Below are 15,303 nucleotides of genomic sequence, written 5' to 3'. Positions count from 1 at the left end.
ACCTCAATTCTTCCATTGGTGGAAATGGAAGGATCGGTGTCTCCCCTTAGGGCAGTCCCGTCTCTACCCCTCTTGCTTTCTCAGGATCTCACTGTTTGTCTCTGCACTCCTTCCTCAGATAGCTTCAGTGCCTCTCTATTCTGGTCCTTTCCTGTTATGTTTATTGACTTGTTTTTCCCATATTTAAAAAAAATTTGAAAATGTTCAACTCTTGAGAAAAATTCAAAGAATAGTAACACAATGAATACCCATAAGCCTTTTAGTTGGATTCACCAGTTGTGTCTTGCCATATTTGCACATGCTCTCTTGCTATTTATGTACATAAGGGTGTACCTTTTTTTTTCTGAACCATTTAAAGCAAATTGCAGATACGACTCTTAACCCCTAAATACTTGAGCATTCATCTCCTAAGGATAAGGACATTTAAACTTAAGTCTCCATCATCTTAAAAAAACCAACAAAGTTACAAAAAGAACACCTTTTGATCTCATGCCATTATTATCCATCTCCTTTCAGCTTTTACTTCGTTTTCTCCTTTTTTATAGTCAAACTTATTAATAGATGTTACCGTTTGTATTTCTTCATTCCCCACTTGTCCTCAACACTTAGCAGTGTTCTACCTATTCTCTGTGGTTAGAGGTCTCACTAAAGTCAGAGAAGACTGGATATTGTAGACTCTTAAACATTTAATATTTGATAACCCCTTCTTCTGAAATTCTTTCTCTGGAGTCTATGAAACGACATCTCTTCTGGGTTACTTCTCATTCTACACAGCACGCTCTCCTCTGCTCCCCCCTCAACATCAGTGTTGCTCAGGGTCCGTCTTCCTCTCTGTACATTCCCGGGATGATTTCATTTTACGTCTCTCTTTTGCTACCTTAGGTCCAGGGCCTCGTTATTTCTATTCCTGATTACTTTTGCAGTCTCCTAACTTCCTACTTTTAACCTTTTCCTCTTTCCTTATAGTGATCTTGCTAAATGCAAATTGTATGATCATATTACTCCTTTACTTAAAATTTTTGGCTGGTTCCCCATTGTCCTTAGAATAGAATCCAAACTTACAATCCTAGCTTCCGAGAGTCTTTGCACAGTGACTGTCGTCTGTCTCTTTAGTTTCATTGCTCTTTTTTCCCAGTCTTGCCCCTCTCCTGTGCTCTTGGTGTACTGAATTACTTGCACTTCTTCAAATGTGTCAGGCTTTTCATGCCAGAGTCTCTGAACATGCTTCCTGTGCCCAGAATATGTGGTGTCCCTTCCCACCTTCCATGTCTTCAACTTCTCTTCAAAAACTCAAAATTCAGCTGTCAGATAATCTGGAAAGTCTCATCTGATCCTACCAAACTATCTTTTATGCTGTAGGTCTGTTAGAGCAGTTACCACCACTGGGTTGTATTTATCTATTTGCATTCCTCTCCTTGCATTAGAATGAGTTAAGTGCAGCAATGTCTTATATAGTTTAATCCTTAGTCTCTTAACAGAGTGACTGGCAAAGTAAGTACGTACTCAGTAATGTGTGTTGAAAGGATGCATGTGAGACTACACAGTATTGTTAAATTTTAATCCTGAAGTTATTTGGAAAGCAGTGTGACTATATTTGGACATTTAATTAGCTACTGGAAAAAATCATTTTAGTTTTCACCTTGCATCGTTGGCCCAAACACGTAAATTATGGGTGAATTAAACTATTAAGAAACTAGAGGAATACAGAAACAAATACTTAGTCTGGTTTCCAAAGAAGAAGAAATATTTTAAAGTGAGTGATTCACAGAATTACAATGAAATAAGATAAATATGAAATAAAATTTAAGCTGGAAAAAACACTTGATTCCTGGACAGGTTGAGTCATTAGGCCAAGTCACTTGGTCAAGGTTATGTGGGTAGTGCCAGATCTAGGATTAAAAGATAAATTTATTTACACACACACACTCACATAAGCAGACACACTTAGTTTCATGCTCTTTCCACTATTTGAGAAAGAGCCAAAACTATCTAATTTTCTTCAGCTTATAGATGGAATCCACAAAGAATCCTTATTTTAACTGAATTTAGTTTCATTCATCCCCTATCTGTTTCTTCCTCAGCCTTCCACTCCTCTCTGTAAATACTGTGACCAACCAGTCAGCTACTTAAGCCAGGAAACTGGGAGTCACCCTTGGTTCCTCTTGCAGTTCTGCTCTCTTCTCTCTATGCTCCCTGCCACCGTCTAGTACAAGCCACCACTATTTCTCTGGAATACCACAATAGATTTTGTGTGTATGTGTTTGTAGTCTAAGTAGAGATAAAATTCTTATAATGTAAAATCCACCATTTTAAAGAGTACAATTCATTAGTTTTTAGTATATTCACAATGTTGTGCAACCATTACCACTAATTCTGGAACATTTTCATCACTGCAAACAGAAGCTCCATACCCATTAAGCAGTCATTCCTCCTTCCGCCATCCCCTGGCAGCCACTCATTGCTTTCTGTCTCTATGGATTTGCCTATTCTGGACATTGTATATAAATGCAACCATACAGTTAAGTGGCCTTTTGTATCTAGCTTATTTTACTTAGTATAATGTTTTTAGGTTTCATTCATGTGTTAGTCCTTTATTCTTTTTTATGACTCAATAGTATTCCATTGTATAGATATACCAAAATTCATTTATCTGTTCATCCTTGGATAAACATTTGTGTTTTTTCCACTTTTTGGCTATTATAAGTAATGCAACTATTAACATATGTGTGGAAGTTTTTGTGTGAGCATATGTTTTTAGTTGTCTTGAGTATATACCTAAGAGTGGCATTGCTGGGTCATATGGTAACTTGGTGTTTAACTTTTGAGGAACCACCAAACTGTTTTCCACAGCAGCTGCACCATTTTACTTTGCAAACTACTGCAATGTGTGAGTGTTCCAATTTCTCCGTATCCTCACCAGCATTCCGCAGCTGACTCTTAACTGATCTCCAGGCTATTCTCTGCATTGCAGCCAGACTGGTCGTTTTAAAATTTAAGGCAAAACATGTCACAAACATAGACAACTCCAGGATACCATTCACATTGGATTTGAGGGGTCTCAGTCATTCTGTGTTATTGGGGTGTTGTGTGGTGCAGCTGATGGCTTCCCATATATGCTTGTCTGGCCTCCCTAACCTATCACTGTGCTCCAGCCTGCTGGGTGTTTTCTTTTTATCTGCCTAGTTCTTGCCTATCTCAGGCCTCTAGCACTTGAGCTTTCTTCTGCCTAGAATACTTTTTGCATGACTGATACTTTCTGCTCTTTTGCTTTCAGGCTGTCATCTCCTTAAAGAGAGAATTCCCGCCATACTATCTAAAATGTCCGTCTACCACCTTCTTCCCCGCTCTCCACCCCCAGTCAGTTGTAAGCTCAATAAGATGGAGATCACGAATGTCTCATTCACTGTTGTTTCCCTGTTTGCTAACACTTAGGCTGAAACATAATAGGTGTTTAGTAAATATCTCTTTGAAATGAATGAATGAGTACTGTTTGTCAGCTAGTTATTTTTAGAATGCATATGTGTAGTAGCAGGCTTTACCAATATAGGAGATAGTTGCAGGCAGAAAGCAATGGGTATGGTGGTCATTGTACTAACCATTAGCATGACTTTATAAGAAGATTTTAGTAAATGAGCTTCAATAAATATTTCTGGAGAAGTAAAGAAGTATGAAAGACCAAAACACAGATTCTAGGAAGGGCAAGAGGAAAGGAGCCCTCTTTCTTTCTTCATGTGGCATTGCAGAATAAATGCTGTGGTTGCTCTTTCAGAACCTGCTAGATAGAGAAATCATAGATCAGAGAAATCTAGTGCCAGAAGTCTTAGTCTGTTTGCATGAATCTTCTGTTCTTATGACTACTGATTTAAATGCTTTGGAGTATAGTTTGGGTGCGGGGAGGGTGCTCAGGAAAATGATTTCGGAACTCTGAGCTTAGGTTAAACTTGGTTGTTCAGAAAACGTACATTATAGATATCCCACGAGGTATGTTCAGCATGTCGTATCCTGACATATGTATGCTCTGACAGTAAGCACCTGAGCTATTTCAGGTAGCCTTGTGTTATAGTTGTGCGCTCGGTATGGAAAGTTTGATAACAAGCTGACTTGGATTCTTTCCCTTACCCTTGCTCTTATGTGTATGTGCACTCTCATTCTTTTAGCAAATGGCAGATCAATTTAATATCTCAGAACTGTTTAGAGCAGTGGTAGAACCATAACATTAAAATATGACTTACCAGCTTATTTACTTTACATTTCAGCAATCATTTGGGGAAGAATCTACAGTTGCTGATGGACAGAGTGGATGAAATGAGCCAAGACATAGTTAAATATAACACATACATGAGGAATACAAGTAAACAGCAGCAGCAGAAACATCAGGTTGGTATTATGGAAAAATTCAACAAACAGAATTCATTTCTAAGTATGGTGTTTTGAGAGGCATCTTCAAAGTGATGTAAATCATCTTTGATAAGGTATTGACTGTTAGCTAGTAACTATATATCATATTTAAAAAGATTATTCTTTATATAGTTCCTAATATATTATTTACAAGTTGTACTTAAAAATACCTGCCTTAAAGAGAGTTTTTATATTAAGCTCAGATTGTAATGCCAAGGTTATGGAAATAAGAGATCCATTTATTGAGAAAATCAGAAGCAAAGAGATTCTAGAGTGTCACAGCTCATTTCTTTACTAACTATAATTGGTTTGGTAGTGGCTCATTGCAGCATAGTTAGCAATCTTCAGTTCATTTAAAAAACTGAGCAATTGTGATTAAGAGCAAGCAATTTTGATAGTAAATAATAGACCAACTACTGTGAAATAGATAGTATAATACAGATAAAAACTGTAGAATTACCTGAATATTCTCATATGCACATATATACTGCTATGTCCATTTAACCTGTTCTTTATTAGTGTTACCTAAAGGCCACATGATTTTCACAGTTTCTGGAGTGCTGTTTTTGGACTATATTGCTCTGAACTGTTCTTAACATTTGATTCATAGATAAATTGATTCCAAAATGTTTATCTGTGAAAGTGTTTGTATATAACTAGTCTGTGTTCATTAAAATTTTCTTTAAACTAGGTATTGTAACTATAGAATTCTAAGCACAACTAAGTGGTTCTGAGAATAGTGTATTTAAAAAAGTTTTTTAGCATCAGCGTTCATATATTTAGTGAAATTTAAAATACTTTGATTCTACCATGATTAGAATTTTAGAAACACATATAAATCTATAAAGTATCTTTTTTAGCTGAAAAGGTGCTGGTGAAGATGGGGATGGTGAAAATCTCTGACAAACTTTTAGGAAAAACACCCCAACAAACCCAGCTTGATTCTGTTCTCCTGCTTCTTCCTTTAGGTGAAGGACTCAACCTCGGGTATCAAATTGAAAATATCACACCTATGAGATGATTGATTCTGGAAAGCAGTCTTTTAGATATTTTTTCAGAATTTTAATGTCTTAAAATTGTGTATTTGATGTTTATTCTTACCAGTGCCATTCATATCCCTTTTTAGATTTGTCTCACTTCTACTCTCATACCCCATACTAAGTATAGGAATCTTTGCAAAGCAAGTTACTCCCCTACTTTAGGAAGAACTATCATTGCTCTTGGTTTTTATAAGAATCCAAGCACTAGAATTTTTACTCTCCCACTTTGGTTTCTCACGACCTGACCTTTTAAGGCTGTGGGTGAGGTGATTTCCTCCACTATTGTAAGCAATCCACAAATATTAGCTCTTTACCATAATTTGATCTGTAAGTTTGTAGTTGACCTATACCTTTATATGTATCCCCATCTTCTCTTCAGAAAGTCATAGGAATCCAAAGTTTGAAGGTTTTTGAAGCATTATCTGAAGTTAATATTCATTCTTAGCTATAGAGCTAAAGCATAGATCTGTTGTCAAGAACAGTAATAGTATTTACTATTATAATAGTGATGATGATGATATATATGTGTATATATATATCATTATTATTGTTCTTTTGGTTAATAGGGATAAAGTTGAAAGAATTCCCCAGTGTGTTAGTTCATTACTTAGTTATTAAGGTTAAGATGGATTGTATGTCTAATGCTGTCGTGTACCTCATTGTCATAAATGGTAAAGTTACTTCCTTTCACTCACCGACCATGAACAACTTTACCTTTTAAGCTTCTTATTTCTCATGTAATCAGTTTTGTTTTTCTGAATCATTTGTTATAGACTCTTAGAGCTCAAAGTGACGCTAGAGTTTACAACAAAGGAATTTTCTTCTGTTGTTGCCATATTTAACTTCTTAGAAGCAAGAGTTACCAAGGGTTATCATTTATAAAACTAAGATTGGAATTCAGAGCAGTTAGGTTTTTGCTGGTTGCATAAGTGAGGAATGTCCTTTTTTCTCCTCAGGTAGAGAAAAATAACCAAATCATTTTCCCTCTGAATTTTAGTATCAGCAGCGTCGCCAGCAGGAGAACATGCAGCGCCAGAGTCGAGGAGAACCCCCACTCCCTGAAGAGGATCTGTCCAAACTCTTCAAGCCACCCCAGCCCCCTGCCAGGATGGATTCTCTGCTCATCGCAGGTATCCTTAGCCAGTGCAAAACATGGCTGGTTTTCTGTGTTCTTTAGGAAGAAGAAGACAATGAGAGATTTACAAAGAGAAAAATAGGTCATAAAAGCTAGTGTATTTAAAATGGTTAAACAGTGAATTTGAATCTAGCACCTGTAATTTCTGAAATTTAAGAATTTGTCAGTCTTTGTTATTTCTAAAGTCTTTTCAGTGCTTCATTCTGTTTATCTAAACATTTTTGAGATGGCATTATAAACTTTCTAAAATGGAAAGGTTTTATTTGAGTCATCTTTCATGGAAACCAAGAAAAAATGTTTACAGTCTCATAATGTGAAAGATCATTTAACTGAAACCCCTTACTTTTCATGTTCTAGCCTAGCACTGAGCCCAAATTTGTACGTGGGTGTTTGAATTGAGTTAAATTTTCTGACTTGAAGAAGTCCTTTCCTTACTTTGACTTAAATTATAACAACATAAATATAATTCTGGATGACTTTCCTTGGAGATACTTAACATTTAACACCACCTTCAAGTGGTAGAGATCTTGTACCCTATGCTAGGACTTGAATTTTGAATATGTAATTGTCGTGCTTTATTTAGCTATAATTATCCTATTTCCTTGTAAATGTTATTGCTAAATACTGTTTGAGTCAATCAGCCAGTTGTCTGTGAGAGATTTATTAGAGTGAAAATCCTACTCAAAGAAAAGGTGATCTTTCACAATTTCTCAGTTCTCTTGGTATATTTTTAGTGTGAGGGAAAAATCCAAATTCCGTAAAAGTTTCTAGTATACATACATACAGATTAACTTTGGGGAACTGAAACAGTTTCCTTACTTAAGGTCCAATTCAAAAAATGTGTCGCCATTGCATCAGATTAGATCCTTAGTTTCAAGACTTAGAAGCAGTGATGGAGCTCTTTCTTCATGTGGACGCTCTGCTCCTGCTCTGTCTTGGCTTGGGGGAGCAGCCCTTAATATTCCCAGATCGTGGACTGAAAACAGCTTACTTGTTCACATCAGGGTCAGGAGAGTCGGGTTAGTTTGCAGTTCTGTGACTTGGTATCTCTTTTCTACCTGGCTAAGAAGAGGCTGTGCTGTTTTCTCGCTTGTCTCAGTGCAGTGTAGGTCTAATTTGCAGAGTCAGTACGTTTTGATTGACATACAATATGTACCTAACTGCTGATAACCTTTTAAAAAGCCGTAGTTTTTCTAAGGCTGGCCTCGTGGCATAGTGGTTAAGTTCGCACTCTTGGCTTCGGTGGCCCAGGGTTTGCAGGTTTGGATTCCAGGTGTGGACCTGCATACTGCTCATCAAGTCATACTGTGGCAGCATCCCATCTACAAAAAAATAGAGGAAGATTGGCACCAATGTTAACTCAGGGCCAATCTTCCTCACCCAAAAAAACAAAAAACTACACACACCAAAAAAGTTGTAGTTTTTCTTTCTTCTCCATGTAACCAAGAGTGGAAGATGGCTTAAGAACTTACAGTCCTTTTTTATCTCCTATAGAAAAATAGAATTGATTCTCATACCCTCTTGATTTAAAACAAAAAAAATACTGGTGATTCTGTATTATGCTGATTTTCTTGTTTGACTAGTGTTTTAGGTCCTTTTATAATTTGTGGAACGTTTTGACTCTCTTTCTCACTTTTCCAATTGCACAGGCCAGATTAATACTTACTGCCAGAACATCAAGGAATTCACTGCCCAAAACTTAGGCAAACTCTTCATGGCCCAGGCTCTTCAAGAATACAACAACTGAGAAAAGGAAGTTTCCAGAAAAGGAGTTAACATGGACTCTTAAGATCACAAGGGGCGACTCTTGGAAGAAATACATTTGCGTATTGCAAAGTCTTTCTAGCCAATGATAAAATAAAAATAAAACAATCTTGACTGCTTGCTCATTGGTTTTGGACATATTATGTCTAGCTTCTTGTTTTTGTTTTCCTTATACCTATTTATTTTCAAAAGAAAACAGCCTTGACCAGAAGCTTCACCAGGCTCAGACCTGTAGGGTCCATAACCTTTGCTATCTCTGAAGTGCCACATTTCAACCAGTCTAGTGCTGCTTGTCTCGGCTCCTGACCCAGACGGCCTGGCGCCTACTGTGAGTTCTAGTTCTTCATTGCTCTCACATGAGCCCCCTAGAGGCCCAGGCTTCATGCACTTGCCCAGGCACCGGTGGTCCCCAGGCCTGGAATCACTTGGTGTGCTTCCTGCAGATCCACCTTTTCATTTCTTCAGGTGATGGTTGACCATTCCCCATTCTCATAGGCCACTGGGCACAGGAATTTAAAAAAAAAAAATTTCATTTCACCAAAGGACTATATTTTGTATGAAAATGAAATTCCTTCTGTGTGTATTTTTTTATTTAGGACTTCATGTTGATCTTTTCCATACTATGAAATAAAATTTTGCTAATAGCAAGTTTTGTGAGTGGAGAAAGAGTTGGAAGAACACTAGTACGTTGGGGAAAAAAACACTTTTAATAATTTTGTATTTGAGAGATTATCAGAGATCCTGCTATTCACGTAATGCCAAAATCAGGGAAATCTGCCAGCTGGTGGAGATGTGCCTGTGAGACTCGTTTGGTGACTTTCACTTTGAAGATAGAACTTAGGGAGGATAGTCGGAAGGAACAGATAAAGGGTAAGGAGAGTTGGGAAATCCTTTCTTCAACATTGTTTTGGAGGCATCACTGGGACTCTGGGATTACACAGCCGGGTTGAAACCTGGCTCTGTTCCCTTTAGTGTGTCCTTAGACAAGTTACTTAACCTCCCTGTGCCTCCTTTCGTCATCCAGGTGAGAAGAGAAAAGGGGATGAGCATATATAGGGCATATATAGGGTGGGCATGAGTGTTAAAGAAGTTCCCTGGGGATTGGGGTAAGGCACACGGAACAGTGGATGGCATGTGGCAGGCACTAAGTAGTATGATGAGGTATACACTCCAGGCCATCTATTTAGGATATCGGACTGTTAGCAGGTGTTTGCTTTTAAAAAGCTCAGGGCCTTGAACATTCTAGAATCCAAGTACTTGCTCACATATGTAATTATTTCCCTAGGATACATTCTTAGAAATGGACTTAATGGTCAAAGGGTAAATAAAATTCTCTATTGCCAAATTGCCTTCAAGAAAGGTTATACTGATTTGCACTCCCACCCATGGTGATTCCTTATTTATGTTAATACATGTTTGAGTGTGACTGTTTGGCAGAGCGGATGTATTGATAAGCACAACTGGCCATGGCCTCTGCCCTTTTGGATTGCATACTCTGTTGGTTCACTTCCCTGCATTCTGACTGCCTAGATTTGGAATTTTGTGGAGTTAAACAAAGCACTCTTGAAGTATCCAAGAGCAAAGTGATAGGAAGGAAAGTCAGTTCAAACATAACCTTAATTACTGTTTTCCTCATGGTGTAAGATTAACAGAATTCAATTATATTTTTTAAAGGTGTTATTCTTTCATAAATCCCATATGACTGTTTAGATACTCATAACTCAGAGTAAGACGTGAGTACACACTTAACAGAAGATTTCAGTAGTTTTTGAGTTAGGAATTACTGTAGTGGGAAAAACTGTTTAGGAAAACATGTCAATGGAAATTAAATCTGCAGTATGTAGTGTTAGGGAATAGCTTCTGTTCGGCATTTGATTTGAGTGCTATATTCTGACATTTTTCAGGAACAAATACATGTGGTTCATCTTCTATAAATATTTGCAGTTTCAAGTTGAAATGAGAAAAGCTCATAAACTGAGTACCAGGTCTAATAAATCATTCACTTACCCAAGAACAAAAAGAAAAACCTAGCACGTTAATCGAATGGAAAATTAAATGTTATGAACCAAGAAAGTAAAAATTTGACATCAACCCTATAATCATTGATAATACTTTATAAGGTTCTAGAAAACATAGCATTATTATTGAAAATACCTGAGAGAATGAATCTTTAGCCTACCCAAAATACCTTATTCTTTTAATATCAAGGTAAACTAAACTTTTTTCCTTCATTTTTGCAAGCTTAGAAATTGAGATGGGGTTATCTAATGTTGATCTAATTAATGGAGCTTGGTGTGGTTTCTCATTTACAGCATCTAAATACTTAAATTTTAGTGTCTTCTAAAATGTTACTACATTGTTCACAGTGTTTTGGTATCATTCTTTAGAAAATCTGTGTCACCTTCACTTTTACCCCTCCTGGCATTGAACTCTGGTATGGATATCAGAATGTTATCAAAGATTTTTTTTTTATTTGAGTTGTAAACTCCATTTTTTTAGTAAACATTTCTCTTTCAAACTAAATATGCAACATACCATTTATCAGAGGTTTTTTCCTTCTCTTGTCACCGGTCATCTTTTTCTATAATAGTTTGATCTCGGAGTGGAGCAAGGGTGCTTAAAGGGATAGTGCTAACCCGGGGGTCAACCCGAATGGCTCTAGGGCTTATTTTAGCAAATGACTCAAGTACCCATCTGTAGAAAGCAGGATCAAGTCATCAGTGCCTTGGAGAGTGCTTTGGTCCATCCCAACAGACAGTCCCGTCCTTATTTGGGATGTTTGGAATGGATGACAGTGGTTAGTAGATAAATAATGAAGGGAAGGACGAAGATCTGGGTCTGTTAAGGCAAAGGGGAGGGAAAAGCAGTGGGTGATCTCTGCATCCCACAGGCTGCGTGCTGTGTTGGGGGAGTTAGCAGCTGCTTATTAGGTGCTGACTCACAAATTGGAGTCTGAACATCTTTGGATGGATTTGAATAGGGGTTGCTCTGATTCCAAGTTAGTAGAGAACGAGGAGTGAGGGGATGGGGAGCCAGAGCTACTGGGAAATTGCAGTTAGCTGGAGCAAATAGCTGTAGCCTAATACTCATTGCCTTGAGCCTTTTTTAACATAGATGGACCCTCCCTATAATGCACCTTAAGCCTATTTGGGTCCACAGCTCCTGGCAGGGTCCGGAATAGCTATACTGAAGCCTCATTAGTGATTTTACGGTTACAATCCATGGATGCAGAAATGGTTTCCAAGAGCCGCCACCCCCACCTTGGGGAATTTGGGCCATTCTGTAAGGGTTTGGCCTATCCCAGTCGTTTCTTTCTCTGAGTAGCTGTGTCCTCTTTGTTCTCAGAGGCTGTTAAGCACTCACATCCATTGTCGTATGATCAGTTTATTAGAGTCACAATTTGATTCCATGGGATTGATGTTGACGTCAGTTGCATTTTCTTAGGACTGTGAGTTAGGCAACCCATTTTCAATCCTCTCATTGAGTCAATGGCAAGCAGTCTACCAAAGATTGGATACAGCCTCAGAGTTTTACTAATTTAGGTGTTCCCTGGAACCTTCGTGAGCTGAGGGGATAGGAAATGAGGTGCTGAATCCATGCTTCCTCTAAGACTTGCTGGAAGTCCTTTTCAGTAGGTTGCAGATACACATTTAGTTTCTATCCCTGTGTATCCTCGCTCCCCTCCAAAAAAATGCATAAGAAAATTCTAATCCACTGATGTACTATAAAGAAAGGTAAAGATGACTTTCTCTTCTTTTAATCCAAAAATTACTGGTTTTTGCGTTTGAACCAAAGGTAAAGGACTACCACTTCTCCATCAGACCTTTAATGCAGGGTGGCCCATTTACAACTGTCCTTATTTGAAGTTGAGGTGATTGCAGTAGGAAAATATTCTTACTGCTTCTGGCATTTGTGTCAACCTCAAGACATAAACTGAGGTGTCACTTCTATTTCCTTCAGGAATTTTTTTTTCATTGACCCTTCTCCAGGGCACAGCCATTTCTGGCACCTTCTATCTTTCTTTGTGGACATGGAGGCAAAGGATTTGTTTAACTTTCAGCAGTGTTTACTGCTTTTGACGGTAAATGATCCTTGCCTTTTCTTCTTGGACCGGAGTCTCTCTTGCCAGTGTTTTACTCTGTGTGTGTTGGAAACGGTTCTTATTTTGTCAGATCCCCTGGGGAATCTTTCCCCACCTTTGTTTATCTTGTCATTTGGCTTTCACTTGCTTAACTCATTCATAGATCAATCTGCCTGTGATTCTTTAGTTTTGATTCTTGCCCTTCTCCATTTTGAGGTTTTTAAATTGCATTTCGTTTTTTAAAACAGTCACAAAGATTGTAATTTTGTCGCTCGTCGAATCATGCATCTCTGAATGGCATAATTCTCCAATCAGGCAGGCAAGTGTCCCAACAACCTCATCTCCCAGATCACAATGGTGAGGGTCTATTTTTCTCTTTAATGCATCCAGCTCCCATTATTGCTAATGAAAGGTCTTCATGTGCATTAAGGGGAAACTAGACCTCTAATGAGATACAGGGAGGAATTGCAGCTGATCGTTTCTACTTCTGGCCCACTGTACTAGCACAGAAATGCACTCTCAGGAGGCAATGGGCCAAAGAAACACAAAATGCATGTGCTGCCTACATAAAATATCTAGTCTGGTCCTAATGGACGGACAGTATTGTTTCGGCTTGTAGTCTCTGATGTTCCATATCTTCTGAAGGGGATCCCTATTACGGAGGCGAAAGACCCAGATACTTGGAGAAGAAAGTGAATAGACTAATTACATTGCGTTTGAAACAGCTTTTAAGAACGATCTGCATTAATATATTATTTTACAGTTCACAAAGTACTTGCTCGTGTATTTTCTCATTTGGAATGGGAAGGGAGTATAAATGTGTTATGAAGCCAGTGTGCTCAGTACTGAGAATCCTAAGGGAATGAAAAACATACAATTCCTGCTCAGGGATCATGAAACCAAACTTCAAAAGGTTCTGATTAAAACTAATACGTTCCTCGGAGGCAGAACCAGGGCTGCAGCTCAGGTCTTGAGTCCGCTTACTCATATGTGGCACAACCTCCCTTCTCAATACAATTCTAGGAAAATAGTTCCTGCTTCAAAAGAGCTTCCTGTTTGTGTGATATCTTCACTTCCCTACCCCTGCCAAGTTCAGAGAACTATTTCACCTGCTAATTCACCCCCACCCCCGAAATACATAGGATCCTAGTGGTGAGTCCCAAGGTCCATGTTGGGCCAGTGTGGACACGTCACCCAATTAGTGATCCCTTTCTGATAAACAAGAATCGAGATTAAGGGATTCCAGTGTCCATTTGGATCCATTTCTTGACTAGAGCATATCTAACTTCTTGTTAACCATTTTATAACGCAGGGCTGAGTAGCAGAGAAGAGCATAGGGGAAGAAGCAGAGAGGAGCAAAGATGAAGAATGCTTCTGGGTTCCTAATACTTGGATTTTCTGTTTCCAATCCCTTTCTGAGGCCCGTTTGTGTTCCTGCCCTCGAGTCTCACAAAAGCACATTTGAATCTTCTTCATAATACTGCCCTTTTTCCCAGCAGCTTTGAGTTGGTTTCTTTTGCTTTCAGCCTCAAAAATACCTAACCCAACTTGTGTATATGCCAAGGCTTATTTGCTATTAGGCCTCAGTAGATATGAGAAAGTGCAACGTTAAGAGGCAATAGGAAAATAGAGGTTACTTTGCAAGTATGTTAATAGAATTTTAGAGCAGGAGGGGACCAATCTCTTGGCCACCACTAGCACATTCACAGATGTGGAAACAGGCACCAAGAACTTTAGATGTTGTTTCCCAAATAGCCTAGATCATTCCTTCTCCTTTTGTGTGGTTTTGTGTCTCAGCGTTTCTTAAAGAGCTCGAATATTGCCCCTTGTATGCTGAGCCTGTCCATCTGCAAGATGCCCCCTGAGGCACCGTGGAGTTGAGGTGTGCTCTCCGCAGCCTTTGGAGCACAAAGGTTGCACTCTCTCGAGAAGGAACAAGGAGTTAGGTGCAAACTAAAGACCTCTTACCTCTTGCTGTCACCCTGACTCTTCCAACTGGGAGTGGATGGAAGAGGTGCCTTTCACTGCTGTGCGGGAGGTTGGTGCTGTAAACAGGTGGTGGGGTGTTCTAAATTTGGTCTGAGATGAAAACACTTCAAGCAAACAAAATTAAACTAGATTCTTTTGACAGTGAAGTATTTCTTTAGAGATGCAGTTGTCAGTTTTATTAAAGTACAAATCGGCACTGGAAAAAGAATACGTGTGTGTGTGTGTGTGTGTGTGTGTGTAAGAGCTACTGATAAAACAATTTAGAACACTAGAACTCACCTTTGCCACTGCCGTCCAAACTTAGGATGAAATGGTATGTGGAACCCATTCCCTCCCTCTCCCAAACTTAGAGAAGGGGAGCTGGAGCAATTTGTTAGAAACAAAGCCATTTGCATTTGTGATGTTCATGTCATTCTGTTCATGCTTCTGTGAATTCACAAATGTACAGAAATTCAGAAATCATCTGGGGTAGGAGAGGGAGAAAGAGAAGGTGTTGATTTTGCATTTTGATAAAGCCCTGATGTGGCAAATCTCAGATGACAGTCTCATCTTGTATCGATAGACTATAGCAATTGTGGGGCCTTCTGCTGAAAGCGATTGGGGCTGGCCGTGCAAATCCTCCGTGGATTCTGAATATATTCAGTGTTAGCAGTAAGTCATTGCTCCTGATTTAAAGCACACTTGGACAGAAAGATGATTTTCTCTGGACGCTCTTATGTACTAGGAGCTTGCTTCTCATTATCTCTAGGAAGAAAACTCAACCAACAAACCAGCCAACCAATAAGAGTGGCATTTTTCCTTAAAAGAATTGAATGTAGCTTGCCCTGTCAATTCAGCACTTCTGAGTCTCTATGTCTAACTTGGCAAGTGGGTTTTAGCTTTGCAAATGGAGCATC

At 38.7% G+C, this 15,303-nt stretch overlaps 1 protein-coding gene across 1 annotated transcript in view; it reads left to right on the top strand.

Annotated features, from left to right (window-relative positions):
* The window catches only part of EIF3H (eukaryotic translation initiation factor 3 subunit H), a 95,986-nt gene extending 87,535 nt beyond the window's left edge, over positions 1 to 8,451 (top strand). The window contains exons 6-8 of the mRNA XM_014853676.3: positions 4,257 to 4,377; positions 6,436 to 6,568; positions 8,223 to 8,451. Of these exons, the coding sequence (XP_014709162.3) occupies positions 4,257 to 4,377; positions 6,436 to 6,568; positions 8,223 to 8,320 (352 nt within the window). The 3' untranslated portion in view covers positions 8,321 to 8,451. The remainder of the gene's footprint in view (positions 1 to 4,256; positions 4,378 to 6,435; positions 6,569 to 8,222) is intronic.
* The last annotated feature ends 6,852 nt before the right edge of the window (positions 8,452 to 15,303 follow it).

The sequence above is a fragment of the Equus asinus genome, chromosome 12, assembly GCF_041296235.1.
Source record: "Equus asinus isolate D_3611 breed Donkey chromosome 12, EquAss-T2T_v2, whole genome shotgun sequence".
In the NCBI taxonomy this organism is placed as follows: domain Eukaryota; kingdom Metazoa; phylum Chordata; class Mammalia; order Perissodactyla; family Equidae; genus Equus; species Equus asinus.
This window is presented reverse-complemented; position numbering and strand designations above follow the sequence as displayed.